Source organism: Numenius arquata, chromosome 10, assembly GCF_964106895.1.
Source record: "Numenius arquata chromosome 10, bNumArq3.hap1.1, whole genome shotgun sequence".
Taxonomy (NCBI): Eukaryota; Metazoa; Chordata; class Aves; order Charadriiformes; family Scolopacidae; genus Numenius; species Numenius arquata.
In genome coordinates, this window is record NC_133585.1 from 23,433,083 (window position 1) to 23,453,663 (window position 20,581).

Consider the following 20,581-nt stretch of genomic DNA (forward strand, 5'->3'; position numbering starts at 1 on the left):
GGCGCGCGGCCCGTCGGACCGTCGGTCGCTGCCGCTCCTCCCCTCCTGATGGCGGCCCGGGCTGGGCCGTGGCGGCCCCGCCTCTCCCGGAGGCCGGGGCCCGGGCGGCGGGGAGGGCCGCGGCGAGGGGATGGGCCCTGCCGGGCAGAGGCCCGAAACTGACAGGGCGAGCGGTGCGTGCTCCGGCGGGTCGTGGGCGCCCCTTGGCGGTGGTCGAGGGTACCGTCCGGCCAGGCCGGTGGGGGAGCGGCGCTGAGCCGTGATCACTGCACAGACGGGCCCGCCTCTCTCCGCCCAGGCCGCTGTGCTGCCCTCAGCCGCTGCAGGGCCCAGCTCAGTCCTACAATCGAAGGATTTTCAAATAAACGATGAATCCGTTTGTGGACCTTCTCCTGTTTTTCGGTACGCTCATCTACTCCTACTTAGAGGCTTTTGTGAAGCTGTTTGTCCCTGTGAAGAGAAAGTCTGTCAGCGGAGAGCTCGTTCTCATCACGGGTGCTGGCCATGGCGTAGGGAGAGCGACTGCCTTCGAGTTTGCCAAGCGTCGAAGCAGGCTGGTTCTGTGGGACATCAATAAGGTAATGATACAATTCATGTCTTGACTCCTTAATCTCGGCGGCTGCTGCCTTTCAGTAGTGTGGGAAGGGCTGCATACAGGTTGCACCCACAGCACCTCCTTCCACATCGGCACCCTCGGCTCACGGTCAGCTCACCGACAGGGATGCTGAGCACCAGGAGAGGGTTTGGCCCCACTTCCACCAGAGGATATGGATGTCCAGGTCCCAGAGCGACTCTGTGCTAATCACGTCAAAGAGTACCCGCAGGTGGGAAGGCGGTGGTCAGCAAGCCGCTGTGGGAACCGCTGCCTGGGCTGGAAGGAAAAGGCACGCTCACACCAGAAGCCTGTTTCTACAGAGAAGCAGGTTTACCTTCTGCTCGCTCTCTCTCTAGCCCCAGATGTTTTGTGTACGTTGCTGGAAGACGTGTCGCTGTACTCCTATTGACGGGCATCGCTGTGCTGTGCTGTGTGTAAGCCCTGCTGCCCTCCGGGGCACTAGCCCAAACTCTAGTTCAGCTAATTCACTAGAGCACAAAAAGACCTCGGCAAGCGGAGGATGGACAGGTACAAATACACAGAGTATCAGTCAGTAGGGATCAAGGCAAAGCGGTGTGCGTGGGAGCGATGGGCTGTACAGAGGGGGTGAGTGGCTGGGCTGCAGCGTGCGGAAAAGGTTTCTGACACCGTGGATCAGAAACCGCAGAGGAGTTCCTCAGGTCTACCTGAAGCTGCAAAAAAACCAGCCCACCACAAACAAACCAGCCAACCAACCCAGGACAAGCCTAGCATAAGGGGATGCATAATCAGGGAGGATATTGCCGAGTATTTTCAGTGTGTGTTCATGCTATCCATTACAGCCAAGGCCGCTCCGGAGGGGTGGGAGGAGGCATGGTACCAGTCTCTCCGTGTGTAAAGGGCTGCTGTTGTGTTGTCTGTGTTCACTGGAATGGGGGGAAAAAGGAATAAACTTAGTAGCAAGCGAGCCCTGGCTTTGGTACTGGGAAATACGTTGCAAGGGTGGGCGTAAGCAGGCACTGAAATACAGCGCCAAAGGAGGTGGCGGATGCCAAAGGTTTTAGGAGTATGTTTCCCCGGTCCAACTGCCTTGACAAAGGCCTCGTTCCTGGGGGCCATCAGCCTTAAGCAGCAGCTGGAGCTGCCCGGTCACCCACCCCAGGGACTTGCACAGCATCTGTCCCAGGCCATTTGTGAACTGGGGCTTTTCCCTGAACAGGTCCCCGTTGGCACCCAGGGACAAGGCTGCAGCAAAGTCAGTTTGGCCCTCGCTCAGTGGGTTGATATAATGACTTAGGGGAGCTTCTGTTCTGTGTGTGTCAAACATTGTTCTTGTCAGAAACGTCCCAATATGCTGTGTGCTTTGGAGCACATCTGTCTTCTCCCATCCAGTCTCTGAATACAGGAATGCACAGGGCCACTTTCCATTTGTTGGGGCTGTCAGCTGGGCCTGTGTTTTAAGAGCTCTGCTTACAGTCACGGTGTCTGCCTGCTGTGCTAAGAAAGTCTCCGAGTGCCCCCTTCCGCAGCCGAGCTACGGATGCTTTACCAAGGCAAACTTGCTCCCGTTGCTACATTCCCTTTCTGCCAGGCGCTCCACACCCGTCCAAAATTTAAGGTTGGAATACTCGTCCTCCCACAGAGCCCGGCTACAGCTCTGTCCCTGGGCAGCCATGAACTGTTCAGGGGCTTGGCAGCGGTTATGTGATCAGGACAAATCTTCAGCCTCTAACTGGTCGGTGCCCGAGCAGCAACACGTGGGCAGGGTACAGTTGACACGTGTGTCTTTCTTTTCTGCCTCTTACAGCACGGCGTTGAGGACACGGCAGCAGAATGCGAAAGGCTGGGAGCCACCGTACAAGCCTTTGTGGTGGACTGCAGCAAAAGGGAGGAAATCTACAGTGCTGCAGAGAAGGTAGGGGAGCAGGGGCACGTCCAAAGGCTTACCCAAACGTGCTCGATTTTCAGAATCATCAGGAAAACAAGAGGTATTGTATGCAAACCCTACAAGCCCTTGGAATCTCCCCACTTGTTGCTGCATTCTATACGGAGAGTGAAGTAGCACTTCTGAGATGACAGCCAGTCTCATTCTCTTTTGCGAGTCTCCGGTATATCACGCCTCATTGCCAAGTTTGCTCTTTAGACTTCTGGTCTCTGAAGGAACTTCTGCCTTTTTAGTTTCCTGAACAGCACACGGACAACACTGGGGACATTTGAAACATTTCCTTGTAAAGGACATGGTCCAGCTGCCTCAAAACAGTCTGCACGTCCATTGGCCCAACTGGGACTACACAGAGCATACTGTGTCTGTGGGCAACACGTGGAAGACTATACACACTGGCAGCAATTAAGGGAGAAGCATCAGATCTAAACCAGATTTCATGGTTACTACTGCACAGTTCCTACCACATCTGGAAGCGTAGCATGATCTTCCTCTCCCTAAAAGCAACAACGTTAAGAATTAAATTAATTGTTGCTCGTTTTCCACAGCCTTGCCTTTCTTTTTTTTTTTTTTTTTAATAACAAATGACACACACCTTTCTGGTTTTCTTCTGTCCAAAAGGTGAAGAAGGACATTGGGGATGTCTCCATCCTGGTGAATAACGCTGGTGTGATTACAGCTGCCGACCTGCTCTCGACTCAGGACCACCAGATCGAAAGGATGTTTGAAGTCAACATTCTTGCTCACATGTGGGTAAGCGCCACTACCACCTTCATATTTACCTTTCTCTGGGAGCATTTTTGAGGAGGCATATTTAGACTAACAATTATTTTCAGCTACCAGTGAACGACAAAGGCACCTTTCGGGGCACCCAGCTAGACTGACTGTTGGGAAACTTGATTACCCTCTTGCTGATCTGAGCTTGGCCCAGTTTGTTCATTTTGGCTCCATCCGAGCGTGGGTTGGTCTCTGTGGTGGGTGTATTAGGGATCCTCCTCGCAGGCTGGTCTCTGTGGTGGGTGTATTAGGGATCCTCGTTGCATAGGGTAGTTTGGGCACCCGGAGCTGAGCACCGAGACCCTGCAAGTAGAAAATACACAGCTGAAAAATACATAGCAATGTTTTTATCGGCTGACCTGCACAGAAGGCAGCTGGCACATGCCCCAGATGGCCAGGCAGGTGCAGGTCGGGCAGAGCAGGGGAGGGACAGCCCCGCAGCTCTCAGGAGAGCCCGGCCACAGGGCATAGCGAGGACTGGCCCCTCCCTGACTGCAGCCCCCAGGCCCATCTCCCCGGGCGCTCTTCCCCATGCGGTGTGTCGCCGCCTTCCCTCCTGGCTCCATGAGCTGCTTCCGAGCCCCTCTCCCACCACTCCTGCCTCTCCTTGTGACTGCCACCTCTCTCATACCTCTGCAGACTTTCTCCCAGCAGTCTGAGCCGAGGTGACCCAGCTGGGTCCTGGCTCCTTGGCAGGTCCACAGCTGACCCCTGGGGTAGGGCAGCTGTCAGGAGGGGCTACAGAGTGGGAGGGTTTCAGCTGCTAAGGACTTCTTGTTTGCAGCAGAAGAAAAGAGAAGCTACAGATTGACGACTGTTTTATTGTACATGCTGGAGCGAGACACTGGCAGCGCTGCCGCTAGACACCTGTAACCTAAAAAGCAGCATAGGAAAGATGTGAGAATCGGCTCCTGTTTATAGCCAACTTCCTGAAACATTCCCATGTGAAAAATAGGTTGCCAGCTGTACCACCTGAACGGAAAATGGGGATCTCTGTGGCTCTCAGAATCTGAGGGGCTGTGCAGCACGTAGCATTAGTTGCTTAATTAATGATAGTCATGGTCAGTGTCGAATATGCCTAAAACAACATTGTTCTTTTCCTCCTCCCCTTTCTCCCCACACATTTTTGCCTCTTGATTTAAATGACTTTTAAGACCACAAGAGCTTTTCTGCCAACCATGATGAACAACAACCACGGTCACATTGTCACGGTGGCTTCGGCAGCAGGTCATTTTGTGACTTCTTTCATGGTGGCTTATTGGTAAGTGATTTTAAAATCCTCTCTCTTCTTTTTTCTTTTTTAATTGCATCTTTAATTTGCCGTCTGCAAGCACAGAGTGACCAAAATAATCATTCCACTGAATATGGAATGTCCAAAGGACCATGCCGAGGTAGAAAAAAGCACAACAGCCACTACTTAAGGATGCCTGGAGGTTCCCACAGATTTGCTTATTAGCTCTGAATACATCAGGAGCAATGCTTGGATGAAGGAATGGCCATGTGACACGTAACTAATGCAAGCTTCTCCTTTTTTCTCTCTCTCACTGATCCAGACTTTCGCTTAGCAACAAAGGTATCCCCTTCCATTCTCCTTCTTAGAAAGTAGCGCTTCTGTGAGTTGTGGTAGTGTTGTCAAGTAAACTCCTAATGAGTAGCTTTTGGTCTTGCTACCATTGTCGTAGTGACTAGTGCATAGAAATACTTCTGCCATCATGAGGTAAAATTGCTTTTCTACTTGAAACACATCTAGAAGATCACTGTGCATGAACAGAAAAACTGTTGGATTGCCCATTGTCATTCTGTGTCAGATCTAGCCCTCTGTAACAGCAGCTCCAGGCAGAGCAGTCTTCCCCTGGGAACCCTCCTTAGAGCGTCACTCATTGTTGGCAAGGCGAGAACTCCCCAGCCAGGGATTTTACTGGGATTCCACCGTCCAAATCAATAGCAGTCTGAATAACTGAATCTCCGGTTCCACTTTCTTTGGAGTTGATTTATACTCCTGGCCTGTTCCAGTTTCTGAAGCAGTATGTTTCTCAAGTTTTGCATGGATGTTTCTCCTCTATTTCAAAACTCGCGTGCAAGTGTCACAAGACATTCCTGTGTGGTATGAAAAAAAGTAGATTTTTTTTTTCCATTTCTACTCTGCCCATCCCTCTTCATGGTACAGAGTGAAGCTGAATTCCTCCTAAGAACCTTCTCACATGGGAAAAATAGGAAGTCCATCAATTGATGCACAGTAGTTACCATTTTCTAAGAACTCCTGACATTCCTCTGTTCACCACTAAGGCAACTTTTCCTGAAAGACACCTGCTCTGCATCCCACAATTACTCCCCCAGGCAGCACTATCTAATCCAGCACAGGGTACTCTGGCACAGGGGAAGTTAGAATTCTTCCCTGCCTTTTCTTCTCCGCTGGATTACATTTTTTTGCCTCCAGGTCAGTGCTGTGTGACCTTTGAGGCCATTTCCAGGTGCAGAAAGTTAAAAATAGTATTTCTGCCTTCTCATTTGTGCTTTTCCCCCTCCTGCAGTTCAAGCAAGTTTGCTGCGGTTGGATTTCATAAAGCTCTGACAGAGGAGCTGTCTACCTTGGGAAAGGATGGAATAAAAACTACGTGTCTTTGCCCGGTTTTTATAAACACGGGGTTTGTCAAAAACCCCAGTACAAGGTAACTATGACAACTCTGCTTTCCTGTTCTTTCTTCTTTGCATCAAGGCACTACATATTAGCCCCAGCTTTAGGCCTTGTACTCCAAGTGACTATCTGAAACCGGCAATAAATTGGTATATAGCTTTAGATAAAGAAAATCTGCATTGTGCCTTAACCCACGTGATGGTTGCATTTGACTTCCCTGAGTTTGTGCATATGCAAAACACCCTACATCAGCTAGTACCACCCATGTTTTACCACCGTAGCTCTTACACATACGCTTTCCTGTGTAGGCTTGGAAAGATTTTGGAGATTGAAGAAGTTGTAGAGGCCCTGATGGAAGGAATACTGACCAACCAGAAAATGGTTTTTGTTCCATCACATCTAAGCATTGCTCTCCTTTCTGAACTGTAAGTAGCAAAGGCAAAAAAAATGTAAGGGAGGAGGGAATAACATATCAATGCTAACTACCTGAGCATACAGCCCTCAAACTTGTAACTTCTGATTCAAGATTAAGTTTTATTTTATGAGGAACTGCATTTTGTACTCATGGTAGTAAAAGGTATGATTTGGCAGCATAGAGGAACCCTGGAATGACAGCTGGACAGTAGAAATTAACATTCAACCCAGTTTCATTTATTTTGTATTATCTTCAGTATTTGATATCACTGTACTCAGTAATTTATCAGTCCAGATTTGAGATCAGTATGCTTATAGTGACTAGATAATGTGTAACTATCTGCAGGAGAGAGTATAATTTTTTTAAACAACCACCCACCTGAAATATTTTAGTGTGAGAAGAACACATAACAAGGTAATGAAATAGCAGTGGATCTTTCTAGTGACAACAGCCAGAGATCATACATAAAGATTATTCTGAGCCCTCTCAGAGGTCCTTGTGATCCACTTCCTTCAGCTAACTGTTCTTAGTGGAGAACTGAACTGCTCTACAGGCTGATAGGGATAGAGAGGGAGAACAAGAAAACACTTATTCTTCACAGATTGCCATTTCCCTTGGGCCTGTGAACAACAGTTTTCTAGCAGCCCCAGTTTCAGACAGAGCTGAGGACCTGCTGTTTATTAGTGTTTGTTTCTTCACACAAACGCCAAAGATTGAGGTCACAAAGGCTGGGAATGTTGCTTCAAAAGGCCTCTACTGCTTCTCTCTGCCACATAAAGCAAGATTTATCCTCTCACACGTCTTTAATATCCACTGTAGCTGCTCTGCTGAGGCAGCGTTTTTACCAGAGGTCAGGTTCCAAATCTGAAATTTGCATCAGAACAACTAAGTTAACTTTTCAGTTAACTTCTACAGTATTTCATGAAACAGTAATATCTTGTTTGCAAAACTTGACACTAGACAGTGGGAAAAAGCTTTTAAGTCTTTTTGCATCTCCAAGAGCTGCATGCTGACAGTGCAAGTCTGCAGAAGCATAGACAAGTCAAACCTAATGCTGTCAAAGCCTTTAGGATAACTTTGCTTTTTTGTTTTAAATTGGGGCAGGGGGAAACAAAGAGATACAACTGATAAGAGAAGAAATCCTAAGAGAGGAAACTGCACCTGAGTTTTAACATCTTAACCTTCTGTAGGCCTGCTGCTTTTCAGAGCATAAAACACTCATAAAATACTCAGTATTGAACCGTCCTGGATCCTGCAACAATATTGCAACCCAAATATTGGCCAGTAGATACCTGTCCTGGAGTTGTCATAAATGGAGATGGGTGGGATTGGAGTTAAACTAGAGAGAGAGCTATGTATTTTTTGGAAATAACACATGGTTTAAGCCTTGGTCTCAGTCTGTGTGCGCATGCTTCCAGTTCAAGACCAGCTCTTCTTCACCTGTGGTGCTACTTTTTCCCATACTTTAAGTCACTTATCCTACACTTCATTTCATTTCATTATCTCTTTCAGGTTGTTTCCAGAACGTGCCCTGAATGTTCTGAAAAAGCTGACTGATGCCAAGTTTGATGCAGTCGTTGGGCAGAGAAGCACCCAGTGAAAAGCAAAAAATTACTCTCATTTCCCAGTGGCACAAGTGAAAACAGAACATGTGCTGAGCGTAGTTCAGCTGGTTTGATCCAGAGCCAAACTGAGACACATGCTCCCAGGCCACCATTGCCAAGCACACCTAAGGGTTTCTCTCCCACCTGCAGCAGGGACACACCTGTATAACATGGAGTGTTAACAAAGCACAGACACAGCTCTAGAAGTCTGAAGGGCTGCTTCAGCTGTACATCGTGTTGCCTCTATCTCCTGGCGCTGAGGCACACGGGAATTCCCGCAAAGCCCATTTTTGGGACAGCACAGACTGAGCGCAAAGGCATTGCCTGAGAATATGCTAATCTGGACTCATCCCTGAATAAAGCTATCTTGCAAGAAGCAATTTATAGAGCAGGTAGGTGGCCTGTTTCCCCTCAATTTCTCTTTTCAAATTTAAAAAAAAAAGTGCTCTAATGAACAGTCACATTTTTGTGTGCTTTTGTAGTGAGTACCTGAAATAATACAGCCTTCATTGTAATGTAATACCTAATTTACATTGATTATCAAGTACGCATCAGCACCGTAACACTCCTTATCGCAAATAAATACTTCTCTCTAACCCAAATGTGCCTCTGACAATGAACAATGAGTGGTATCCAGGTCCAGGATGGCAGAGCAGGTGCCGCAACGGTGAAAGGGTCAGCCAGAATCTGCCAACCACCGGGCCAGGCTGCAGGGACGAGGCAAGTCCCCAGTCACACTGGGAACCCACATCAGGATCAGCGAGGTACAGAGCCAGCCGTGGCAAACCAACAGCACAGCCCATGCAAGGCCCAGGGCCAAGGCCAGGGCTTAATTGCAGGTGCCAGGCCAGGGAGCAGAGCATGCACAGGGGAAGGCTCCAGATGAGCCTTCTCAACACTCCTCATCACAAGCTAGCGGCCTGCTCTGACGGGACCCACCTTGACCAGGAGGTTAAGCCCCCCAAAGGTCTTTGGCCTGTGGTACAAGAGAACAGCACCTGATGAAACACAGGCCAAAGACCTCTTCAGAGCACCAATCACCTTTCCACCTACTTGTGCAACTCCCAACTGTGCCAGGCACTTGCTGGCTTGCAGCCATCTGAGGGAGGTCTGAACACACTGCCACCTTCAGCACACCTGGAAATGGGTGGCTTCCAGTAGAATCCATCCCATTCCCTTGAGCGTTTCATGTTGTTCTGCAAACTGAGGTTCTTCAGAAAAGGGAGAGCCCTCATCATCTAGCTCCTCCTGTTCTTAAGTGACAACAGGTAGAAGTTTGTGCTGCCAGCAGCACAAACGGTTGCTAAATGACACAAAAATGGTTTTCTTTTTGCTCAGGTAGCATTCGTGTAATAGGACATTCATGGTGTGTCAAAGCACAAGTTCCCAGCTTGGGAACTTGATTCCTGGAGCCAAGAAGGGAAAAGAAAGAAGGGGTTTGCAAAATTGGGTCATTAAAAAAAAAAGTTAAAAGCTTAATAATTTAAGTAGTTTAATAAATTAAATAATATTTTGGCATGGTTTCCATTTAAAATCAAAGCCAAATTGTGAGGGTTTTGCTGGCCCTGCCTTTTTTGGTTTTTTTTGAGTTGCATATTGCCCTCTTGCTAAGATGACTCTTCTGTCACATCTGTGAGACACTTGAAGCCAGAGCACATCTGTTTGGGTTTTACATTATGTTCACTTCCACCTAATCTTACCTAGCGAGGAGTCAAAAAGAGTCTAAAAGTACAGATGCTTCAAAAGCTTTTTCAGAGAGAGCAGCACGCTGGCCCAGATGTTTGTCCTTAACACTGGAGCCTAAAGGCTAAATCGGTACTTTACTTATTTGTAGGTATTTGACAGTTGTCTGTTGCATGGCTGGCAAACATTCTTAACTTTCCACCCAGCTTTGCCTCTCCTGGTACACACCTTTCATGTTTCTGATATTTCATAGCTTGAATCCCTGGTCAAAGGTACGGTGTGGTCCAATGACTCCAAAGAAAAAGCTCAAAAAGACCCCCAAGATAACATCCTGACAAGGAGGCCCTCTTCTCAGAGAGGGGAAGGACTGGCTCCAGTAGCACACATCAGACAAGACATCTGGCCTCTCCTGGCCCGCTACTCCCACTAGCCCTGAGCATCATTCAGATTCTGATGGCAGCATTAAACTGAAAGACAAAGTCCATCTAGAGAACGACAGACAGCGCTCTTCTGCAGAGTCTGTTTCTTAGCACACTTACACCCAAGGAAAGGGAGACTGTGTTTACTCCTGCTTTTCCAGATCTAGTCCAGTCTCTCAAAGCCCAGAGGTATTACCAAGCAACACAATTTGTACACTACTCCATACGTGGCTACGCTTCCTCTCTGTGTCTCCTATGGCTGCAAGTCTTCTGCTTGGCATAAAGAAACAGAAACCAAGCAAGGATTTAAGCCTTCACCTCCTGAACACCAGTGACAGAATTGAGCCATCAAGCCTTCTGGGCTCCTGGTTCTCTTCCTGGCCACAACAAACAACAGAACCTTATCCCAAAGTCTGGTGAGTATGGGTGCCCAGCAGGAGCCCCTGTGAGCGAGCTTCATAGAGCTGCCTGCAGCCAAGTCCCAAATTTGAAGAGTCATGAAGAAGTCACATACTGGCTTAAGGCTCCTTATGAGTTGGGTTAGTGACTCTGGCCTCGTGCTCTGCCTCCCTCTGAGGTGTCTCCTGGAGTCGGTGCTTCTCTGCCCTCCCTGCCTCCTCCGTCTCGGCCACAGCACTGACTGGAGCCCCGTGCCAGGGAAATGACAGCACTGCTGAGCCCCGCAATTAGGGTCTGGCCCAAACGCCGATGTGCTAATTAAGAACAGAATGAAGTCTCAAGAGGAAAGTAGGAAGTGCCTAGTTCTGAATTTCTCTGCTGGAGCCAACCCAGCCTCCTGCAGACAAGATGAGTAACAGTGCAGCCAAACCACTGGGACAATAAAAAATCGTTTTGAACAACTCTAATCTTAACTGGAGACCAATTTTGGTCAGAGGACAGACGTTCACATAATCTTCACTCTTCCCCATGCAGCTCAAAAAAATCTGTAAGTAAAATTATGAACATGACCTTCCTACATCTAGTTTTCTAACTGAAAAGCAAAAGCGTAAGGTCAGCAATCCTTTTCAAATAAGACCACGCAGTTACACTATTAGAGCCAGATGGACCACCTGAAACTAACTTTCTCTCTTTGCTATAAGCATTTCTATTCTGGTTAAGGTTCTGGATACTACTGTACACACAAGAAAGTCCAAGTGTTAGTTGTGCAATTTAGACTCAGTTAGATATGGATGACCCAATTCATGCAGTCAATGCCATTTTCCAAAGGACTTGAGGAAACTAAGCAGCCGTAAGATGGAAGGTCTGGGTAGGGATAACTAATTAAAAGACAGAATAAGAGGGAAGAGCCAGCCAAGAGCTCACTCACCTGTGGAGTCCCACAAGTTGAAAGGACTTGTGCCATTCAGCTTTCGTTACATGACCTGGAAGAGGAAGGTGAGTGACACAGTCTGCTGACAAAGCACAGGTATGAAAGGAAGGAAGGATGGACTTGGACTCAGCATGAAAAGAACTCAAGGACCTCATGAGACTGAGTGACTGGGCAGTCACAGAGCAGGATTTGGGACAGAATTACAATGCAGAGTTGAAGTGATTTTTAAGATGTCCTTGCCAGTAACTGGATGAGCAACGTCATTGCCACTTCCGTTCCTCTTGCAGCAAATGACAAATAAGAACACGATTTGCTCTTCTCGAGATGAGGGCCTGGGAGAGAAACAGCAAGGTTCCCGTGTTGTCACCTGTGCTGGGGCAAGCAAAGCAGAGAAAGAACAGTCACAGGGGGGACACCAACAGATGCCACCCCGCAAGATCACAACCAAGGGCAAAACGCTGAGTTCTTTGCACAGCTCCACCAGCCACACTTTCCTCAAAGGGACAGAAACCACCCAGGAGCCACACTTCAGTCGCCACGCTGACAGCAGGAGCTCCTTTGACAGCTCCGTTCAGCACATCCTACCAGCTGTAACACTCACCGAGCCGCAGTTGTTCCTCTCCATGACGAGAGGATCAGAATGCCTTCTATTAGAACAGGAGGTACCTGCAGGCCGCCCCCCCGCCGAACTGCGACCCCCACACCAAGGCACCAGGCGGCGGGGGCAGGGCGGGGCGGGGCGGGGCGCGCCGAGCCACCGCCCGGGCAGGAACCGCCCGCCAACGGCCCGCTACAGGTTCCTCTCGCATTGGGCGGAGCCTTCCCCAAACGCCGCTCTCTGATTGGTTGCTGCGCTCCTGGGAGGTGTGGCCAGGCGCGCGGCCCGTCGGTCGCTGCCGCTCCTCCCGTCCTGACGGCGGCCCGGGCTGGGCCGTGGCGGCCCCGCCTCTCCCGGAGGCCGGGGCCCGGGCGGCGGGGAGGGCCGCGGCGAGGGGATGGGCCCTGCCGGGCAGAGGCCCGACACTGACAGGGCGAGCGGTGCGTGCTCCGGCGGGTCGCGGGCTGCTGGTAAATCAACAACCCACGTCCTCGTCGAGAGGGGTTAAAGTTCAGTCCTACAATCGAAGGATTTTCAAATAAACGATGAATCCGTTTGTGGACCTTCTCCTGTTTTTCGGTACGCTCATCTACTCCTACTTAGAGGCTTTTGTGAAGCTGTTTGTCCCTGTGAAGAGAAAGTCTGTCAGCGGAGAGCTCGTTCTCATCACGGGTGCTGGCCATGGCGTAGGGAGAGCGACTGCCTTCGAGTTTGCCAAGCGTCGAAGCAGGCTGGTTCTGTGGGACATCAATAAGGTAATGATACAATTCATGTCTTGACTCCTTAATCTCGGCGGCTGCTGCCTTTCAGTAGTGTGGGAAGGGCTGCATACAGGTTGCACCCACAGCACCTCCTTCCACATCGGCACCCTCGGCTCACGGTCAGCTCACCGACAGGGATGCTGAGCACCAGGAGAGGGTTTGGCCCCACTTCCACCAGATGATATGGATGTCCAGGTCCCAGAGCGACTCTGTGCTAATCACGTCAAAGAGTACCCGCAGGTAGGAAGGCGGTGGTCAGCAAGCCGCTGTGGGAACCGCTGCCTGGGCTGGAAGGAAAAGGCACGCTCACACCAGAAGCCTGTTTCTACAGAGAAGCAGGTTTACCTTCTGCTCGCTCTCTCTCTAGCCCCAGATGTTTTGTGTACATTGCTGGAAGATGTGTCGCTGTACTCCTATTGACAGGCATCGCTGTGCTGTGCTGTGTGTAAGCCCTGCTGCCCTCTGGGGCACTAGCCCAAACTCTAGTTCAGCTAATTCACTAGAGCACAAAAAGACCTCGGCAAGCGGAGGATGGACAGGTACAAATACACAGAGTATCAGTCAGTAGGGATCAAGGCAAAGCGGTGTGCGTGGGAGCGATGGGCTGTACAGAGGGGGTGAGTGGCTGGGCTGCAGCGTGCGGAAAAGGTTTCTGACACCGTGGATCAGAAACCGCAGAGGAGTTTCTCAGGTCTACCTGAAGCTGCAAAAAAACCAGCCCACCACAAACAAACCAGCCAACCAACCCAGGACAAGCCTAGCATAAGGGGATGCATAATCAGGGAGGATATTGCCGAGTATTTTCAGTGTGTGTTCATGCTATCCATTACAGCCAAGGCCGCTCCGGAGGGGTGGGAGGAGGCATGGTACCAGTCTCTCCGTGTGTAAAGGGCTGCTGTTGTGTTGTCTGTGTTCACTGGAATGGGGGGAAAAAGGAATAAACTTAGTAGCAAGCGAGCCCTGGCTCTGGTACTGGGAAATACGTTGCAAGGGTGGGCGTAAGCAGGCACTGAAATACAGCGCCAAAGGAGGTGGCGGATGCCAAAGGTTTTAGGAGTATGTTTCCCCGGTCCAACTGCCTTGACAAAGGCCTCGTTCCTGGGGGCCATCAGCCTTAAGCAGCAGCTGGAGCTGCCCGGTCACCCACCCCAGGGACTTGCACAGCATCTGTCCCAGGCCATTTGTGAACTGGGGCTTTTCCCTGAACAGGTCCCCGTTGGCACCCAGGGACAAGGCTGCAGCAAAGTCAGTTTGGCCCTCGCTCAGTGGGTTGATATAATGACTTAGGGGAGCTTCTGTTCTGTGTGTGTCAAACATTGTTCTTGTCAGAAACGTCCCTCTATGCTGTGTGCTTTGGAGCACATCTGTCTTCTCCCATCCAGTCTCTGAATACAGGAATGCACAGGGCCACTTTCCATTTGTTGGGGCTGTCAGCTGGGCCTGTGTTTTAAGAGCTCTGCTTACAGTCACGGTGTCTGCCTGCTGTGCTAAGAAAGTCTCCGAGTGCCCCCTTCCGCAGCCGAGCTACGGATGCTTTACCAAGGCAAACTTGCTCCCGTTGCTACATTCCCTTTCTGCCAGGCGCTCCACACCCGTCCAAAATTTAAGGTTGGAATACTCGTCCTCCCACAGAGCCCGGCTACAGCTCTGTCCCTGGGCAGCCATGAACTGTTCAGGGGCTTGGCAGCGGTTATGTGATCAGGACAAATCTTCAGCCTCTAACTGGTCGGTGCCCGAGCAGCAACACGTGGGCAGGGTACAGTTGACACGTGTGTCTTTCTTTTCTGCCTCTTACAGCACGGCGTTGAGGACACGGCAGCAGAATGCGAAAGGCTGGGAGCCACCGTACAAGCCTTTGTGGTGGACTGCAGCAAAAGGGAGGAAATCTACAGTGCTGCAGAGAAGGTAGGGGAGCAGGGGCACGTCCAAAGGCTTACCCAAACGTGCTCGATTTTCAGAATCATCAGGAAAACAAGAGGTATTGTATGCAAACCCTACAAGCCCTTGGAATCTCCCCACTTGTTGCTGCATTCTATACGGAGAGTGAAGTAGCACTTCTGAGATGACAGCCAGTCTCATTCTCTTTTGCGAGTCTCCGGTATATCACGCCTCATTGCCAAGTTTGCTCTTTAGACTTCTGGTCTCTGAAGGAACTTCTGCCTTTTTAGTTTCCTGAACAGCACACGGACAACACTGGGGACATTTGAAACATTTCCTTGTAAAGGACATGGTCCAGCTGCCTCAAAACAGTCTGCACGTCCATTGGCCCAACTGGGACTACACAGAGCATACTGTGTCTGTGGGCAACACGTGGAAGACTATACACACTGGCAGCAATTAAGGGAGAAGCATCAGATCTAAACCAGATTTCATGGTTACTACTGCACAGTTCCTACCACATCTGGAAGCGTAGCATGATCTTCCTCTCCCTAAAAGCAACAACGTTAAGAATTAAATTAATTGTTGCTCGTTTTCCACAGCCTTGCCTTTCTTTTTTTTTTTTTTTTAATAACAAATGACACACACCTTTCTGGTTTTGTTCTGTCCAAAAGGTGAAGAAGGACATTGGGGATGTCTCCATCCTGGTGAATAACGCTGGTGTGATTACAGCTGCCGACCTGCTCTCGACTCAGGACCACCAGATCGAAAGGATGTTTGAAGTCAACATTCTTGCTCACATGTGGGTAAGCGCCACTACCACCTTCATATTTACCTTTCTCTGGGAGCATTTTTGAGGAGGCATATTTAGACTAACAATTATTTTCAGCTACCAGTGAACGACAAAGGCACCTTTCGGGGCACCCAGCTAGACTGACTGTTGGGAAACTTGATTACCCTCTTGCTGATCTGAGCTTGGCCCAGTTTGTTCATTTTGGCTCCATCCGAGCGTGGGTTGGTCTCTGTGGTGGGTGTATTAGGGATCCTCCTCGCAGGCTGGTCTCTGTGGTGGGTGTATTAGGGATCCTCATTGCATAGGGTAGTTTGGGCACCCGGAGCTGAGCACCGAGACCCTGCAAGTAGAAAATACACAGCTGAAAAATACATAGCAATGTTTTTATCGGCTGACCTGCACAGAAGGCAGCTGGCACATGCCCCAGATGGCCAGGCAGGTGCAGGTCGGGCAGAGCAGGGGAGGGACAGCCCCGCAGCTCTCAGGAGAGCCCGGCCACGGGGCATAGCGAGGACTGGCCCCTCCCTGACTGCAGCCCCCAGGCCCATCTCCCCGGGCGCTCTTCCCCATGCGGTGTGTCGCCGCCTTCCCTCCTGGCTTCATGAGCTGCTTCCGAGCCCCTCTCCCACCACTCCTGCCTCTCCTTGTGACTGCCACCTCTCTCATACCTCTGCAGACTTTCTCCCAGCAGTCTGAGCCGAGGTGACCCAGCTGGGTCCTGGCTCCTTGGCAGGTCCACAGCTGACCCCTGGGGTAGGGCAGCTGTCAGGAGGGGCTACAGAGTGGGAGGGTTTCGGCTGCTAAGGACTTCTTGTTTGCAGCAGAAGAAAAGAGAAGCTACAGATTGACGACTGTTTTATTGTACATGCTGGAGCGAGACACTGGCAGCGCTGCCGCTAGACACCTGTAACCTAAAAAGCAGCATAGGAAAGATGTGAGAATCGGCTCCTGTTTATAGCCAACTTCCTGAAACATTCCCATGTGAAAAATAGGTTGCCAGCTGTACCACCTGAACGGAAAATGGGGATCTCTGTGGCTCTCAGAATCTGAGGGGCTGTGCAGCACGTAGCATTAGTTGCTTAATTAATGATAGTCATGGTCAGTGTCGAATATGCCTAAAACAACATTGTTCTTTTCCTCCTCCCCTTTCTCCCCACACATTTTTGCCTCTTGATTTAAATGACTTTTAAGACCACAAGAGCTTTTCTGCCAACCATGATGAACAACAACCACGGTCACATTGTCACGGTGGCTTCGGCAGCAGGTCATTTTGTGACTTCTTTCATGGTGGCTTATTGGTAAGTGATTTTAAAATCCTCTCTCTTCTTTTTTCTTTTTTAATTGCATCTTTAATTTGCCGTCTGCAAGCACAGAGTGACCAAAATAATCATTCCACTGAATATGGAATGTCCAAAGGACCATGCCGAGGTAGAAAAAAGCACAACAGCCACTACTTAAGGATGCCTGGAGGTTCCCACAGATTTGCTTATTAGCTCTGAATACATCAGGAGCAATGCTTGGATGAAGGAATGGCCATGTGACACGTAACTAATGCAAGCTTCTCCTTTTTTCTCTCTCTCACTGATCCAGACTTTCGCTTAGCAACAAAGGTATCCCCTTCCATTCTCCTTCTTAGAAAGTAGCGCTTCTGTGAGTTGTGGTAGTGTTGTCAAGTAAACTCCTAATGAGTAGCTTTTGGTCTTGCTACCATTGTCGTAGTGACTAGTGCATAGAAATACTTCTGCCATCATGAGGTAAAATTGCTTTTCTACTTGAAACACATCTAGAAGATCACTGTGCATGAACAGAAAAACTGTTGGATTGCCCATTGTCATTCTGTGTCAGATCTAGCCCTCTGTAACAGCAGCTCCAGGCAGAGCAGTCTTCCCCTGGGAACCCTCCTTAGAGCGTCACTCATTGTTGGCAAGGCGAGAACTCCCCAGCCAGGGATTTTACTGGGATTCCACCGTCCAAATCAATAGCAGTCTGAATAACTGAATCTCCGGTTCCACTTTCTTTGGAGTTGATTTATACTCCTGGCCTGTTCCAGTTTCTGAAGCAGTATGTTTCTCAAGTTTTGCATGGATGTTTCTCCTCTATTTCAAAACTCGCGTGCAAGTGTCACAAGACATTCCTGTGTGGTATGAAAAAAAGTAGATTTTTTTTTCCATTTCTACTCTGCCCATCCCTCTTCATGGTACAGAGTGAAGCTGAATTCCTCCTAAGAACCTTCTCACATGGGAAAAATAGGAGGTCCATCAATTGATGCACAGTAGTTACCATTTTCTAAGAACTCCTGACATTCCTCTGTTCACCACTAAGGCAACTTTTCCTGAAAGACACCTGCTCTGCATCCCACAATTACTCCCCCAGGCAGCACTATCTAATCCAGCACAGGGTACTCTGGCACAGGGGAAGTTAGAATTCTTCCCTGCCTTTTCTTCTCCGCTGGATTACATTTTTTTGCCTCCAGGTCAGTGCTGTGTGACCTTTGAGGCCATTTCCAGGTGCAGAAAGTTAAAAATAGTATTTCTGCCTTCTCATTTGTGCTTTTCCCCCTCCTGCAGTTCAAGCAAGTTTGCTGCGGTTGGATTTCATAAAGCTCTGACAGAGGAGCTGTCTACCTTGGGAAAGGATGGAATAAAAACTACGTGTCTTTGCCCGGTTTTTATAAACACGGGGTTTGTCAAAAACCCCAGTACAAGGTAACTATGACAACTCTGCTTTCCTGTTCTTTCTTCTTTGCATCAAGGCACTACATATTAGCCCCAGCTTTAGGCCTTGTACTCCAAGTGACTATCTGAAACCGGCAATAAATTGGTATATAGCTTTAGATAAAGAAAATCTGCATTGTGCCTTAACCCACGTGATGGTTGCATTTGACTTCCCTGAGTTTGTGCATATGCAAAACACCCTACATCAGCTAGTACCACCCATGTTTTACCACCGTAGCTCTTACACATACGCTTTCCTGTGTAGGCTTGGAAAGATTTTGGAGATTGAAGAAGTTGTAGAGGCCCTGATGGAAGGAATACTGACCAACCAGAAAATGGTTTTTGTTCCATCAAATCAACGCGTTGCTTTATTCCTTGAAAGGTAAGTAGGAAAAAAAACACCCAAAGAAACAAAAAGACCCCTACATGTATCAAATAAAACTTGCTGAGTGTACAAGCCTCGATTTACAAACTTGTAACTTGATTCAGGATCAATTTTTGTTTTAGAATACGTCAGAAGGTAACCAAATAGTGCAGTGATTTTTTTCTACTTACAACTACAGACATCATCCATAGAAAGATTTTGTTGAGTCCTCTCATAGGTCATTATGATACACTTTCTGCACCTAGTTGTTCTCAGTGGAGAACTTGACTGCTCTACAGGCGGATTTGGCAGAGGGGGGGGAGGGAATACTAGAGAACACTTTTTCTTCACAGATCGCCCTTTCCCTTTTGCCTGCAAACAACACTTTCTCTGAAACAGCAGCCTTAGAGAAGTTTCAGAAAGAGATGATGACCTGCTGCTTATGAGTATTTTTTTCTTCATGTCAACATCAATGATTGAGGTCACAGAGGCTGGGAAAATTGCTTTAAATTGGCTCTATTGATTAGCTCTGCCATGTAAAGCAAGATTTGTCCTCTCAGATGTCTTTAATGCCCAGTGTAGCTGCTCTATGAGGTGGTGTCTTCATCAGACTTCAGGTTCCAAACCTAGAACTAACTTCAGAACAACTAAATTAAGTTTTCAGTTAACTTCTAGAGTATCTCATTAAACATTTACTAATTTCCTGTTTGTGAATGACAGTAAACTTGGATCTAACCATAATAGATATTTCCACATTTCTTTTTATAAAGAGGTGTAAAGATGTTTGGGGCTTTTTTTCCCCCTCCAAGATTCCCCAATTTAACCAGGTAAGGTTTTGAAAGCAAAGAGAAAGCAAATGCATGCATCTGTGTTCGATATTAAAACTTCCTGGATCCTGCAGCAATATTGCAACCCAAATATTGGCCAGTAGATACCTGTCCTGGAGTTGTCATAAAAGGAGATGGAGTTGGCACTATTCATATATTGATGAGGGCTACAAATACTTTGGAAATAATGCCTGGTTTTTAAGTCTTGGTCTCAGTCCATGTATGTGCACACATTCTGGTCCCAGACCAGCTCTTCCTTCACCTGTGGTGCTACTTTTTCCCATACTTTAAGTCACTTATCCTACACTTCATTTCATTTCATTATCTCTTTCAGGTTGTTTCCAGAACGTGCCCTGAATGTTCTGAAAAAGCTGACTGATGTCAAGTTTGATGCAGTCGTTGGGCAGAGAAGCAGCCAGTGAAAAGCAAAAAATTACTCTCATTTCCCAGTGGCACAAGTGAAAACAGAACATGTGCTGAGCGTAGTTCAGCTGGTTTGATCCAGAGCCAAACTGAGACACATGCTCCCAGGCCACCATTGCCAAGCACACCTAAGGGTTTCTCTCCCACCTGCAGCAGGGACACACCTGTATAACATGGAGTGTTAACAAAGCACAGACACAGCTCTAGAAGTCTGAAGGGCTGCTTCAGCTGTACATCGTGTTGCCTCTATCTCCTGGCGCTGAGGCACACGGGAATTCCCGCAAAGCCCATTTTTGGGACAGCACAGACTGAGCGCAAAGGCATTGCCTGAGAATATGCTAATCTGGACTCATCCCTGAATAAAACTATCTTGCAAGAAGCAATTTATAGAGCAGGTAGGTGGCCTGTTTCCCCTCAATTTCTCTTTTCGAATTAAAAAAAAAAAAGTGCTCTAATGAACAGTCACATTTTTGTGTGCTTTTGTAGTGAGTACCTGAAATAATACAGCCTTCATTGTAATGTAATACCTAATTTACATTGATTATCAAGTACACATCAGCACCATGCGTTATTCCAAATACATACAGTTTGTTAACAGAAAGATGTCTTTCGCCAGTGAAAGTCATAACCAGGTTCCAGGGTTGATTTAATGTACGGTATCAAGTAATACACCCTTTCCCCATATCATTTAGCACAATGCTTATCTGAAATTCCCAAACACCTTCCTGTGAAAACAGTGTAGTATTTCTCTAAAAATTACTGGATGCCCTCCTTCATTTCACACGTGCTAGAGCATGTGATTTATTACATGAGAATGCAGACCAAGTTGGACTATTTTTCTCCT

General features: G+C 48.3%; 2 protein-coding genes across 3 annotated transcripts; both read left to right on the forward strand.

Annotated features, from left to right (window-relative positions):
* The first annotated feature begins 96 nt into the window (after positions 1-96).
* LOC141469097 (estradiol 17-beta-dehydrogenase 11-like) lies at positions 97-8,546 on the forward strand. Its single transcript, XM_074154409.1, has 7 exons — positions 97-578; positions 2,382-2,489; positions 3,138-3,269; positions 4,448-4,554; positions 5,825-5,962; positions 6,237-6,353; positions 7,856-8,546. Exons 1-7 carry the CDS (start codon positions 369-371, stop codon positions 7,941-7,943), a joined length of 900 nt encoding a protein of 299 aa, XP_074010510.1. The 5' UTR covers positions 97-368; the 3' UTR covers positions 7,944-8,546.
* Positions 8,547-12,339: 3,793 nt separating this feature from the next.
* Positions 12,340-20,201, forward strand: LOC141469104 (estradiol 17-beta-dehydrogenase 11-like). Of its 2 annotated transcripts, XM_074154424.1 has the most exons (7): positions 12,340-12,732; positions 14,536-14,643; positions 15,291-15,422; positions 16,601-16,707; positions 17,977-18,114; positions 18,389-18,505; positions 19,649-20,201. In XM_074154424.1, exons 1-7 carry the CDS (start codon positions 12,523-12,525, stop codon positions 19,734-19,736), a joined length of 900 nt encoding a protein of 299 aa, XP_074010525.1. In that variant the 5' UTR covers positions 12,340-12,522; the 3' UTR covers positions 19,737-20,201. The 2 variants fall into 2 exon arrangements, with proteins under 2 accessions (XP_074010525.1, XP_074010526.1); XM_074154425.1 differs by lacking the exon at positions 14,536-14,643 and having other exon boundaries at positions 12,523-12,732; positions 19,649-20,194.
* The last annotated feature ends 380 nt before the right edge of the window (positions 20,202-20,581 follow it).